Genomic DNA, 13,637 nt, shown 5'->3' with positions numbered 1-13,637 from the left:
ATGGAAACATTCGATTCTCTTCAGCTTTGTCTAGCATGTTCTCTACACTGTTTTTCGATTCCGCCCCGCTCTGTTGGGCAATCTTCCGCTCCACTGTCTTTGAGGAAACGAGGCGGAATTGTGGCAGATGTTCGCGGGTACTGTACGCACAAAGACCAGTCTAGGGTGTGAACTTAGTGGCTTTCTCAGATTGAGTAGATGGCTGTTTTCTAGTATGCGTTCTAGTGGTTTCAAATAGCTAAATCTATCATCTCCTTAAGTTTAAACAGTTCTCAAATTGCAGCTTTTCCCAAATTGCATTATAAATTAATTTCATCGTATACCTCCAAATACTGTATATCAAATGGCATTTCGTAAATTGCATCTTTCAGTGCGTATCGGAGGGAAAAGCCGAGTTCATGACCGGTGAAAAATTGACGTTTCGCCCCTCTGCGGGGAGTATACAAATGTCAAGTTTTTCTGCGCTTAATAGTGGGAACCGATCCACTGTTTTTTTCTTTTTTTTTCCTTTTGGTCTTTAAGCTGAGGAAATTTCCGGGTGGTGGACAAGCTGCATAAAGCTCGGATTTGATGTCACGAAGCCCCAAACACCTAGCCTGTGCTTTCTTACATGTACGTACCCTTAATTTCCGAGGTCGGTTCGAACTAGCACGCTCTAACAAGACCAGGTTCGCGATGGCGTTAGACAGTTGTCAACTAATTTCATTCAAGTGAAGTACAGTTTGGACGTTGTGCAAGATCTTGAATCTCCACATTGTGAAAAGACGCTATTTACACACAGAAGGTTGAAAGAGGCCTAATTAGGTAAAGCTCGGCTTTGCAGCTTGACTGGGGCAAGCGGAGGCTCAACCATGGTTCGCTGGTTTTTTTTGATTCCCCACCCATTTTAGAGAATTGTCACTTTGTATACACAACTTCATACATGTAGGGATGTAGACTAACGTTATATTGCCGGATCTGATCTGATTTAACACTCATGTGTTAGCATTGACGCTTTCCAGGTAATCGGAGCTGTAAGGCTGCTCAATACGTCGCTAAGCCTGACGGGTTTTAGGGCAAAAACACAGTGGGGAATAGCCGCAGCGTACAGTACCACTTGGAGCTGTACCGGCTAGACACTCTCAGCTATCCGAAAGAGGATAAATTGGGTTGGAAACACGAAACACTCCGAAAGCCAGACCAGAACTTAAAGACAAGCAGGTCCCTACAGGAATACGAATTGGACTGGCAATTGCTCGCCTAGTGTCCCATGTGTGTATGCGTTAGTGGTATTTGGGCCTCGGCAGGATTCAGTCTATGCCGTCATCAGGTTCGCGTCCCACAGTTGCGCGTTCAGGGCAATAAATAGTTCCAAAGTTTGCAAATTAAAGATGCCTATCCCTGCAAAAAAACGGAGCGTCAGGTTTTTTTCCATATTATATGTGTCAAATAGCATGGATCTTGCCTTGGAACACATGCCCTCTTAACACCAATTTGCTTTCCTTTTCCCTCGGCGCGAATCTTAGTAAACTCTCTGGATCGCGTCAATTTGGCATTGCGTTTATATTTGCCGATCCGCTATCTTTTGAAGTCTAGAGTCCTCACAGCCCAGTGTTAGAAATCAATGCCTTTCTCCGAACACCACGCGATCTGGTTGGGGGCGGGTCAGGTCGACAAATAATATTCCATAGGTTGTCTACGGGCTATCGACCGCCAAGTCCACACTGGAACTCTAGACGGGATGCCCTCAGAGATCGCGACCCATTTCAGCTGGGATCGAACCTGAATGTGGAGCTGGCTAACCTCCCTAGAAAACGAGAATCAAGCATACGAGATTCACTTTAATTGAGTTCGATGATCCCGGCTTTGCGGCAACCCTCTCCAGGCCAACCATAACCCCAGGGGTTAAACGGATCAAAGGCCTCAGCCGTGGCCATTCTTCCCTGAACTCAGCCGAACTATCGATCCCATGCGCCCGGGGTAGCGTCCGAGCCCATGCTGACAAGGGGGGTTAGCCACCCCTCCCCCATTCGCAAATAGAATCCCAACAATGACGACCCGTGTGCCAAAATCTAAGAACATATGCATGTAATTGGGATGATATGAGCCGCTCGATCAGGCCCTTCAAGGACAACATCCATGGTCTGACCTTCCCCTCCTTCATCCCGTTACAGATTGGCCAATAGCGACGCCCGGATTCACCTCAGCCTTTCCTGTCTTTTAGCTCGCCACTGCTCATCCAGTGAGATGCTGCAACCGCGATAGGATGTGGGCTGTCCTCTGCATGCCACAACCTATCAGAAAGCTCATCTGCAAGTGTTCTTGGAAATCTGATACATAGCCAAAGCAGGACGGGCTATCCTTCAAGTCAGCCACACCAGACTATAACAAGCTAAAGATGGCTGCTTCTGACGTGGCAGCCGGTTGATGGCCCACCTCCACCTTCAATTCAAGGAATCCTGATGGGGGACTTTGATGGCCCATGCCAACTGCATTGAGCTATTGGTGGACGATTGACGCTCGTGGCACATTTCGTCAATCTTTCGCTGACAGGTTCAGCTGAGCCTGGCCTTTTCGCTCGCTGATGCTTTGGCTCCCTTACATTTGGCATGATGGATCTCCATCTATAATGGCCTTGAAGAGCACAATGCATTTCCTGCCGCGCCATTGAAATTCAATACCGGGCTACAGACTGACTGGTCTACGTCGGTACCCAATGGTGCCGCTGGACCCCTGGTTTGAATTATGACAATGCTTGGATTATATGTCGGTCAGTAACCGCTTGCTGGTCTATATATGGGTGAATGATAGAGCTGACCGCTTCTGACCGAGGGACATTTCCTTGATTCTTACCCTAATGCCGAGTTGGCATGAAATCAAAGATATTACACAGCATCTGTAATGTCGCACAAACATCATGTTTCAAAACATCGGAGTCTTTGCTGGGTATCTGGACACATTGTTGACTGGTACTTGATACTGGCAGTTAATAGCTCCATCAATTTTTCAGAAATACCTGTCGTATCTTCCTGACTTCTAAGCATATACTCGAGTCAGGTCTTGACTTTTTAAGACCATGTATAGGACATAGTATAACGACTTTTCTCCCATCTCTTCCGGTAGCCCCTCAAGAGCTCACCAACTACAGCATACGGCTCTGTGACCTCAGATACAACCATAAATATATCAATTTACTTAATTTTCATGAATGTGAGCGCTTCCCACGAATGTTGGTAGCCTGATCCACAAGGCACCAATATATCTGGATGTTTACACGTGACCTCGGGTAAAATATCCTGAAAAGTCAAGATATTCCGGCCGCTAAAAATTATCTACAGAAAAAAAAGCGGGAGCGCATCAGTCGTAACAAAAGCTTCGGCACCACGCTCTAATATCTCCATTGCGTCTACGAGATGAGTGTTTAAAGGCTGATACCACAGCCTAAGCTGGAATAATCCTGAATTGTTATTCAGCACCACCGTCCGATTTACCTCATTCCAATACTCGCAGAGCTCACAGACTTCGAAGCCTAAACTACCAACCATGGATATCCACCGTTGCCGATTCGTTTCCTACAACCCGCAGGCGATCAATGCGCTTGCATTCTCACATCCCCCTTCAGCAGACCAAGCAGGCCGAGGCGTTTCCACCCTCCGACTCGCGATCGGCCGTGCAAACGGCGACATCGAAATATGGAACCCGATGCGCGGAGCCTGGTTCCAGGAGACTGTGATGCGTGGAGGCAAAGACCGGAGCATTGAAGGACTTGCATGGACCCTCGACCCCATGGAGGACGGTCCCCACGGCTCCAAGGTTCCTGGCAAGCTGCGTCTGTTCAGCATTGGATATTCCACCGCCGTCACCGAGTGGGACCTCGAGAACGGTCGTCCACTACGCCACTCCAGCGGCAATTACGGTGAGATCTGGTGCCTTGCTGCGCAGCCGCGCTGGCAGGCAACTAAGCGGGGCAAGGATGGGAAGACCCTTCTTCCCGCCGAGGGCGAGTTCATGGGTCAGCACCTTGCGGCTGGATGTGCGGATGGCTCAATTGTGATTTTGTCTACTGCCGATGACGACCTTAAGTTCTTGCGTTTGATGCGTCCTTCGACGAAGAAAGCGCGTGTGCTTAGCGTTGCTTTCCAGAACCGCCACACCATTGTCGCTGGCTACGCTGATAGTTCCATTCGTCTATTTGATATTCGTACTGGTCAGCAGTTGAGGACGATTTCGCTGGGAAAGGGTCCAACGGGTGGTCCTAAGGAGCTTTTGGTCTGGTCTGTGAAGTGTCTGCCGGATGGCACTATTGTCTCCGGTGACTCGGCTGGCGAAATTCGCTTCTGGGATGCAAAGAACTATTCACTTGTTCAACGGATACAAGGTCACCTTGCCGATACACTTGATGTGGCTGTGAGTGCCAATGGAGATACTGTTATCAGTGGAGGTGCCGACCAGAGGACGGTTGTCTACCGCAAGAAGGAAGGCGAGAAGGGCGATAAGAAGAGTCGCTGGGCAGAAGTCATGCATCGTCGCTACCACACTCACGATGTCAAGACCTTTGCTGTATACGAGACCAAGGAAATCAGTATCGCCGTGTCTGGAGGTATGTTGAAAGGGCTCCGTGAACCAGGTTATTCATGCAATGCTAACTGTTTCGTTTAAAGGTCCCGATGCCACACCTATCGTTCTGCCTCTTCGTGAATTCGGAAAGGAACACCACCGCAAGCTTTCCAGCTTACCACAGATCCCCCAACTTACCTCCGCACCCTCTTCTCGATTGGTTATGAGTTTCTGGGACAGGGAAGTCAGTCTGTGGCGTGTGTCCCGGGGTCCGGCCTCTTTGCACGAGAACATTGATGGCCAAAGGCATAGACTTGTTGGAAAGGTGTTGATTCAGGTATGTGGCTTGCCAATCAGTATAGCATACGAGAGACCTAGTCCTGACCATTACTTCTCTCTCCAGGGTGAAGAGAACATTTCATCAGCAATGCTGTCCCCAGACGGCAAGACACTCGCCGTCGCAACAATTGCCGAAGTGAAGCTGTTTGCACTCCGTCGCCGCAAGGGCGATGAGAAGGGTGCCCTGCGTATCCAAAAGATCGAAGTCCCCAAGGCGCTTTCCGACGACGGTGCTCGCCTTGTCACTATCTCCCCAGATGGTCGCTGGGTTTCTATTGTCCGTCCCAACAGCGAGGTCTACATGGCACGGATCCAGCCCGCCTCCGCGCCCACCGAGAAGAGCCAAGTGGCACCGCAATTCGCGAAGCTCAAGAGAACCACACGGCATGTACGACACGAAAAGGCTACCCACGGAACACTGGGTGACTACGAAAAGACGATACGATCTGTGGTGTTTTCCGATGATAGCAAGATTCTGGCTTGTGGTGACCTCTCCGGTTGCATCGACACCTGGGTGCTGGGCACAGAGACAGGGTCCGGTGCGAACGGTGCAGTGAAGCAAAACGGAGCCGCAGAGTCTGACGACGATTCATCCGATGACGAGGACCAGGATGTCGCGTTTGAGGGCGAGCGCTGGACTATCGCTGCTACCGAATCACCAATCCCCCGTATGAAGTCAGGAATCACCTTGTTGTCTTTCCGCCCCAAGAGTGCTCCCACACAAAAGCTTTTGGCCAACGGCACGAATCAGTCCGAAGAGTCTCGCTTGATGGTACTCACAAGTGAACATCAACTCATCGAATTCGATGCTCGCGATGGAAAACTATCCGATTGGTCAAGACGCAACCCCAAGGCATACCTCCCCGCCGAGTTCCGGGGCGTCAAAGACAGAGCCATGGGCTGCATGTGGGATCTTTTCGAGGGCCGCGAGCGTCTCTGGCTATACGGAGCGTCGTGGCTTTGGATGTTCGACCTCCTCCAGGATTTCCCCTCCCCCGAGGAGGTTGAGGGAGCCACCGAAGACCCGAAGAGTCAACTTGTCAAGGCCTCAAAGCGAAAACGCGAGGCACAAGACGATGACGAAGAGGAGCGGAGGAAGCACAACACCGGCGCCGGTGACCGGATCCAACAGTCACAGATGGACATCCACTTTGGAACCAAGGTCCGCAAGATTGTCGGCAGTGACGAATCGCAGGGCGAGTGGGTCGCACTGGACAAGGAGCGTCCCCGTGTTCCGGGCGAGGATGACGAGGCCTACGAGTACGATGAGGCCTTCGCAGCCAGCAATGAGACAACCCTGGCCCGTCTACGACGTGGAGATGGAGCTGCAGTTGAAACTTCAACTCCCCAGAAGGGATCACGGAAGCGTCATTCCCTCACTGCTGCCAACGGGGCTGCCGATACCCCGAAGAAGCAGGTGGAGACTGACGGCGCTCAGCCTCCGCGTCGGTGGTGGCACACCTATAAATACCGTGACATCCTGGGAATCGCCCCCTTAACAACTTGTCGGACGACGGTTCGGACGAGGGATCCAGTGGGCTCCTGGAGGTTGCCGTGGTGGAGCGCCCGATGTGGGATGTGGAACTGCCTGGTCGTTATGTGAAGGACTATGAGTGAAGCCAATAGGTGTGAGATGGGTTCTGTAAAAAAAAGGATGCAGCTGATTCAGACGTGTAATTTGGTCATTTGAGCATTACTTGGAGGAGCGCATTTACCGGCGCTTTTTGTACAGGGATTTTGAATTGATCTGAAAATAGCTAATGACTATATCCCCTGTGACCTTCTTTATATAGTAGCGTACTCCGTAGTGACCTGACAAAGGAAGCTCAGGATCTTGTAATGACGATTGCGGCCTGAGGCAGCCCAGTGATTTTAAGTCCCGAACTCAGTTCACTTGACTTTGGAACCTTCTCCTAAACACTGCTGGATCCTAAAAGTCCTAAACGTATTCTCACTTGCTACTTGTTCACTTGCTCTCACTTGTCCGCGAATCCCCGAATCTCCAATCCGCTTATCGGCTTATCGTCAACACGTCAGCTGGACGACGTCCCTCTCTCTCCCTCTCCGTAGGCCACAACAAAGGCCCTGGATCATCTGCTATAAACCCACTTCAAAGAGCATAACCTCTCATCCAAGGAGACAAGGAACCAGGTCGTCCCTCCCGAAACAAATCCAGGGCGGGGCAACTCCAGATCGAGGAAAGCAAGCCCAACACGCTGGCCCCTTTTCAATAAAACGGCCCGCATATCCCCTAGAATCAGTATCAGTATCAGCTCTGCTGCTTTTTCGGACTCACATCCCAGGATCTCTCAACTTCACTCCAGACCCTCACAGAAGTACACCTCCCTCCGCCCGCCAGTAACCGCAGCCAGCCTGCACAACTACAGCCACTATGGGCCTCTCATACAACGTCTACTTGACTGCCAACAAGATCTTCGGGTGCAAAGGGTGCAAAACCCATTTGGCAGATTATAATGATATCATCAGTCGGGTATGTGCCTCTTCTCACACTACTATCCTGATACTTTTACTTCCCCGCACCTATGACAAAAGGCCCGCTGCTAACCCGCGACTCTCTTTTCGATCTATATAGAACTTTCGAGGCCAGCATGGAAAGGCATACCTCTTCAACAACGTCGTTAATGTCACGGAAGGCGAGGCCGTCGATCGCAATATGACAACTGGCCGACACATTGTCCGCGATATCGCTTGCAGACAGTGCAAGGAAACGGTAGGGTGGAAGTATGACAAGGCATATGAGAGCAGCGAGAAATACAAGGAGGGCAAGTTCATTCTTGAGGAGGAGTTGCTGTGTGTCGTTTGCTAGTGGAGGTCAACCTTCCACTTCGGGCGACTTGCGACTCTTGAGTCTCTCGGTGTTGATCTTCGATACGGGCACTTGACGGCCGATTTTTGTTCTTTTGAAAGCGCAGGTTGCATTTATGAGCATCACGATTCTATTATTCTTATCAGACTGGTTTTTGCGGCTTGCTTGCTTTACGCTTTTTTCTATTTCCAGCTCTGGTGTTTACAACTGGCGTTTCTGGGCATTTGGTTTGATTTGATCCCTATTCTCTCTTGGGCCTGACGAGACTGAGATGGGCTATTTGCAAGACTGCCTCCTGGCAGTGTTTATGTAGCTCTGAATGTAGTTTGATGGCTCATCACTCTCCCGCGTACCGTAGTACCGTAGTTCTTGAAGGGGCCATGTTCTCTAGAAGTCTGTCTCTTATCACCACTTCAAACTACAAGTCTCCCAGAATTTGGGAGCTTGCAGCTGTATTGAAAGAGCCGCCTTTCGCTTCTAGAACCACCCCGTAGAGAAGCCGGCTCGATCTATATCCTATTCCGGCATCATCTACCAGTGGAGACAAAACACAGTGGACATATCGTACAGCCCCACCAGAATAATTCGCACAGAAGTCCGAGAATGAAGAAATTGCTCAATAGAATTATCTTCCTCTCTCGGATCCAACTATAAATTGGTCGTTCGATATCGAAGAAAAAAATTATCTCCAACACGAAACGGTTGACTAAGGGCTCCCCCACTATTACCCCAAGTAAGTCTCTGCCAATTGCCGAAAGCTTTTCTCTAGTATAAAGAGCAAGGGCATAATTAATTAATTGAATCATACAGAATGGCTGCTACTACCTCAGAATCCGGCATGATGCAGGCTGTTATCTTCCACGGCCCTTATAAGGTTGCGGTTGAGCAGAGGCCCATTCCCAAGGTGCAGGATCCTGAGGATGTTGTGGTTAAGGTGGGATATACTGCGCTTTGCGGAAGGTGAGATTGGTTATTGTTCATTTCGAGAAGAAAAAAATAAGCTTCAATTCTAACGATATCTGCTTGTAGTGAGTTGCACATGTTTCGTGGCATTGAGCCCGCTGGGACCGGCTTTATCATGGGCCATGAGTTCGTGGGAGAGATTGTTGAGTTGGGCAGCGCTGTGAAGAATCTCCGGAAGGGTGACCGTGTCGTTACTGCGTTCACTACTTCTTGGTAAGGAACTTTCCCTCACAAGGCGCATTGGCAATATGCGGCCCTAAGATATGGCCTTCGCACTGACATCATTATAGCGCGGAGTGCTTCTACTGCAAGCAAGGGTGGTCTTCTCGCTGTGAAAAGAGCAGCCTCTTTGGATGTGCCAACCTGGACGGTGGACAGGCTGAATATGTGAGTCTTACGTGCCAAGCTGGTGTATTCTCTGATGCTAACCCAACCAGGCCCGCATCCCCAATGCCGAAGGCTCCGTCATGAAGGCCCCCGAGGGCGTGGACGAGAAGTACCTGGTGCTCATGGGAGACATCTTCCCCACTGGATGGTTCGCAGCCAACAATGCATTCAAAAACTCCACTTCGGAGCAGATTGCTGAGCAGACTGTTGTCCTCATTGGTTGTGGACCCGTTGGTCTCTGTGCTCTCATCAACGCGCTCGAGTACAAGCCCAAGCATATCCTGGCTGTTGACTCGGTCCCGTCGAGACTTGAGCTTGCCAAGTCTCTCGGCGCTGAGCCCTGGAACTTCCAGACAGACCGTGCTGGTCTGGACAAGCGTGTGCAAGAGTTGACGAACGGCCGTGGTGCGGACGCTGTTATTGAAGTGGTTGGCTTGAGTCCTGCTTTGCGCACTGGGTATGAGTTGTTGCGTCCTTGGGGTACTATCAGCAGTGTTGGTGTTCACAATGGCGAGGTGAGTAGCTATCCTCTAGATGGAAGTAGTGTCGCTAAGGCAGTTCGGACAGATTCCCTGGAATGGGGATGATGCCTACTCTAAGAACTTGACTGTTCAAATGGGTCGATGTCCTGTTCGATCAGTTGCGCCCCAGGCTCTGGAGGTGCTGAAGAACAACCAGCATAAACTTGGGTGAGTGATGCTGCTCTTTGATGTTGGATGGTTGCTAATGTTTGAATAGCTTCATGCTCGATAAGGTTATGCCGCTTTCGCAGGCGGTGGAGGGCTATGAGCTGTTTAACGCGATGAAAGTGCAGAAGGTTGTATTCCTAGCTGGACAGTAGAGTAGGAAGTAGAACCGAAGAAATAAAGAAATGAAGAAATGAAGAAATGTTCACACTGAAGTCATCCGGACCAGAGATACTCGGTTGGGTCCGCTTAATACACACCCACCTCGTCTCTCTCCTCTTTCTCTTCTCCTCCACCTCTTCCTTCTATCCTCTGCTCTCTCGTTCTCTCCTGTGCTTCTCTTTCCTCCCTCTTCCTCGTTCCTCTTTCCCTTCTCCTCCTCTCCTCGATATCTCCCGCCTTTCTGCCGTTTTCCCCTCCTCATTTCTCCACTTCGGTAAGTCCCTCATCTTGCCATTTTTAGCGCATCATCACTGTTATGCGCGCCTCACTTTTTCTTGCGCAAAAACCTGACTATTTCATTTGAAGACTCTACTTTTCCGCATTTCGCGACCGTACCTGAAACGCCCCATCCTATCCCACCACACACCTCTCAAACCACCTCCCTCAACTCCAACAATGGAGACTACCGAAATTCACCAGACCACCGTCGTGGACGAGCCCATGACCGATAACTTCAACGAGAACCTGGCCGACCAGGGTGAACTTGAAGCGCCTCTCAAGACCGAGGAGGAATACGCCATCTCCGAGTTGACTCTCCGTGCTATCGTCTCCTCCAAGGAGGCCGGTGTCATTATTGGCAAGGCCGGCAAGAACGTCGCTGACCTGCGCGATGAGACCGGTGTCAAGGCTGGCGTGAGCAAGGTTGTTCCTGGTGTCCATGACCGTGTCCTCACTGTTACTGGTCAACTGCGCTCGCTTGCTCGGGCCTACGCGATCGTGGCCAAGGGTCTTCTGGAGGGCGCCCCGCAGATGGGTATGGGCGGCGTTGTCTCTAACAACGGAACCCACCGTAAGTGACCTCTTTTCTTCGCTTTTTGATATCTGGATTTGGACTCGCTTTTAGATGGGCGTCGAAGAGATCCATAGGAGTCATTTTGTTCGAGAACCGCGCTAACATATTCCAGCCGTTCGCCTTCTGATCTCTCACAACCAGATGGGTACCATCATCGGACGACAGGGTCTCAAGATCAAGCACATCCAGGATGCATCGGGTGTGCGCATGGTCGCGCAGAAGGAAATGCTCCCCCAGTCTACTGAGCGCATCGTGGAGGTGCAGGGCACCCCCGAGGGCATCGAGAAGGCTGTTTGGGAAATTGGCAAGTGCCTGCTCGACGACTGGCAGCGCGGCACCGGCACCGTTCTCTACAACCCCGCTGTTCGTGCTTCTCTCAGCAGCTCGCAGCCCTTGAACAACAACCCCGTGGCTAGCAACAACAACAACTACCAAAACAGCCGCCAATACAACCGCACCGGTAACGGCAACGACTTCAGTGACGGCGGATACAACCGCCGATCCAACTCCGACGCTGGCAACCGCGGCTACCCTCTGGTCACCGAGGACGGCGAAGAGATCCAGACTCAGAACATCAGCATCCCCGCAGACATGGTTGGCTGCATCATCGGCCGGGCCGGTACCAAGATCACCGATATTCGCCGCAGCTCCGGAGCCCGCATTTCCATTGCCAAGGCCCCTCACGACGAGACTGGCGAGCGCATGTTCACTATCATGGGCAGTGCCCAGGCCAACGAGAAGGCCCTCTACCTTCTCTACGAGAACCTCGAAGCTGAGAAGACCCGCCGCAGTCAGTCCCAGGAGTAAGCTCCTTCGGATTTCCCCTGGTATGTGTGCATGAGACGGACCTAGCGGATTCCCCTTTGTGTTCTCTGACCTTACGATTTCCTTGGAGACTGTCGGTCACGATCAGCGGCGGTCATGTGCTAGCGCTTTTATTTTATTTTTTCTACTTCTCTACCTCGTTTCCAAGTGCCTCCAGGTTTCCTCTATCTCTTCCCTTTTTTGATTCTTCCTGAGTGTTCTGGCCTCGTACGTCGCTCTTATTCACAAAAAGCAAAGGTTCACTGCGATGAATGGATGGAACATGCGTATTAGATACCAAGTCCGGGTGGCCTTTCTCGGCCATCGTGCGTTGAATTGAACCGCTAACTCAACACTGTCCCTTGATCCTTACTCTCGAATTCGTTACGTTAATCGTGACAGACCAAATCCTCCATTTCCCTCTTTCGCTCCTCATCCAGCATGAACTTTCGCCGTGATATCCCTGATCCCGTCTTTCTCCCGACCTCTGTCAAACATCCCAGTCTCTACCTCCTTGTCCTCGTTCCACCTTGTACGCCGCCAGTCGCTGACGAACGGCGTATATTGATCCTTTGCTTTCGACTTTCCATTCTCCTTTCCTCTCTTCACTCCCTACCTCCATTCAAGTTCCACCTCTTTACTCTACTGCGATTCCCCCCACCATTCACCAAACACCCTTGAAATAACAAAAAAGACACCCTTCTATCTCCTAATTTCTCTTTTTTCGCGCCTGACCCTGAACCTCTTCTATTGTATCTCCTCCCCGCGTGCTCCTGTTTTTTTTTTTTCTCTGAGAATATGAATATCTTCTATGAAATATCTTCCCTGAATGAAGTCATAGGACAGTGTCATGCCATATCTGAATCTGATGAAATATCAAGAAAAGATGGCCCCATAGTGATGACTGTAGAAAAGAACTTGGTGAGTAATATATTAACTAGTAGGGTATTGATTGCCTATATATGAAGAACATGATGTTTTACCTTCCCATGTCACGAATGTAGAACAACAAATTCATATTTGCATCTATACGCGCAGGCACCTTATGACATATCTTGCTGTAATGAGACAATATTTTCATCATACTTGATTTATAACGCAAGGTCTTTGACAGATTGAGACCGATTAGGTCCAATTGTGTCCGTGTTGTTGTTATACGACAATCTTAGAAATGGCTCAGGCCTCTGCATATACGTTCTACGATGGACACTACGAGGATGTGTTGAAATTAGTTCATCAACGATGCGGTCGAAACGTGGCCACTGCTGTTCCTGATCCGGTGGAAGACCATAGCGAAGAACCGAACGACTTCTACTCCTCCGACACATACACTACGATAGCAGAAGACACATGTGGCACCATTGTTGTCCAGGAAAATATCTCCTCGGCTTCACTGTTCATAGGAATTGACGAAATCCATGACGGTAACGACATTGCAGCAGGTCTCTCGATATGTCTCCCTTTTCTTAAGATGATATCAACACCTATTCGGCCAGTGCGACATGTGGTTCATCGAACAAAACTTGACAATGAAAATGGCATGTTGCTACTGATGCTACTGATGGGGGAGTTGCGCTCCGATTTGTATCCAAGATACTATTTATATCTCCTTGTTCCTGTCGGCGAACCCATCACTCTCCTCCAACCATTGCACCCCGGACCTGATAAAAAGCCAAGCATATTGCACTGGGCCCACCTGGGACTGGGGGATGATTCTCCCAAACTCGACAATTACCAACTTCACTATGCTTTTCCAAAACTGCAACTGATCTTGAGACCTTGACGCCATCGGTCCTCATTTGAGACGAGTATAGGTCCCTTCATTCTCCGAAAATCTTTGTTTTATGGCTGGATTTGTGCCATCTTTCATCTGGGCCTGTTGGTTTCTGTCCTGTTGGCATGCCACGATTGCCTCAGAGACCAGGCCTCCTCTGTTTGCTTGCCCTAACTAGTCCATAGGACTTTCAGTCTACTGCTCCTTGTTGAAAATCGTCATCCTTCTTCTTCCCTCTCTCTCGCGCTAGTCGACAGTGCCACTAATGAACTATTAGACAGTCTACACGAAAGCTTTAAACCGAGT

General features: G+C 50.2%; 5 protein-coding genes across 5 annotated transcripts; all 5 read left to right on the top strand.

Annotated features, from left to right (window-relative positions):
* Positions 1-3,522: 3,522 nt before the first annotated feature.
* On the top strand, positions 3,523-6,478 carry ura7 (small subunit rRNA maturation protein UTP4; the record flags this gene model as incomplete). The annotated part of the gene is made up of 3 exons (XM_058511129.1): positions 3,523-4,579; positions 4,641-4,873; positions 4,940-6,478. The coding sequence occupies 3 exons, from the start codon at positions 3,523-3,525 to the stop codon at positions 6,476-6,478; spliced, it is 2,829 nt and encodes a 942-aa protein (XP_058376665.1).
* A 789-nt stretch (positions 6,479-7,267) lies between these two features.
* On the top strand, positions 7,268-7,702 carry N7446_002379 (putative Yippee zinc-binding protein Moh1; the record flags this gene model as incomplete). The annotated part of the gene is made up of 2 exons (XM_058511128.1): positions 7,268-7,366; positions 7,469-7,702. The coding sequence occupies 2 exons, from the start codon at positions 7,268-7,270 to the stop codon at positions 7,700-7,702; spliced, it is 333 nt and encodes a 110-aa protein (XP_058376664.1).
* Positions 7,703-8,513: 811 nt separating this feature from the next.
* Positions 8,514-9,893, top strand: N7446_002378 (alcohol dehydrogenase family protein; the record flags this gene model as incomplete). Its single annotated transcript, XM_058511127.1, has 6 exons — positions 8,514-8,662; positions 8,732-8,878; positions 8,956-9,052; positions 9,103-9,567; positions 9,620-9,741; positions 9,791-9,893. The coding sequence occupies 6 exons, from the start codon at positions 8,514-8,516 to the stop codon at positions 9,891-9,893; spliced, it is 1,083 nt and encodes a 360-aa protein (XP_058376663.1).
* Positions 9,894-10,011: 118 nt separating this feature from the next.
* Positions 10,012-11,721, top strand: N7446_002377 (KH domain-containing protein). Its single transcript, XM_058511126.1, has 3 exons — positions 10,012-10,174; positions 10,267-10,750; positions 10,866-11,721. The coding sequence occupies exons 2-3, from the start codon at positions 10,357-10,359 to the stop codon at positions 11,558-11,560; spliced, it is 1,089 nt and encodes a 362-aa protein (XP_058376662.1). The 5' UTR covers positions 10,012-10,174; positions 10,267-10,356; the 3' UTR covers positions 11,561-11,721.
* Positions 11,722-12,728: 1,007 nt separating this feature from the next.
* N7446_002376 (Pectin lyase fold/virulence factor) lies at positions 12,729-13,340 on the top strand (the record flags this gene model as incomplete). The annotated part of the gene is made up of 1 exon (XM_058511125.1): positions 12,729-13,340. One exon carries the CDS (start codon positions 12,729-12,731, stop codon positions 13,338-13,340), a length of 612 nt encoding a protein of 203 aa, XP_058376661.1.
* Positions 13,341-13,637: the final 297 nt, after the last annotated feature.

Source organism: Penicillium canescens, assembly GCF_028828765.1.
Source record: "Penicillium canescens strain IBT 15451 chromosome Unknown utg000002l_segment0_segment0, whole genome shotgun sequence".
Taxonomy (NCBI): Eukaryota; Fungi; Ascomycota; class Eurotiomycetes; order Eurotiales; family Aspergillaceae; genus Penicillium; species Penicillium canescens.
Note: the sequence above shows the minus strand (reverse complement) of the source record. Positions and strands in the feature narration are given on the sequence as shown.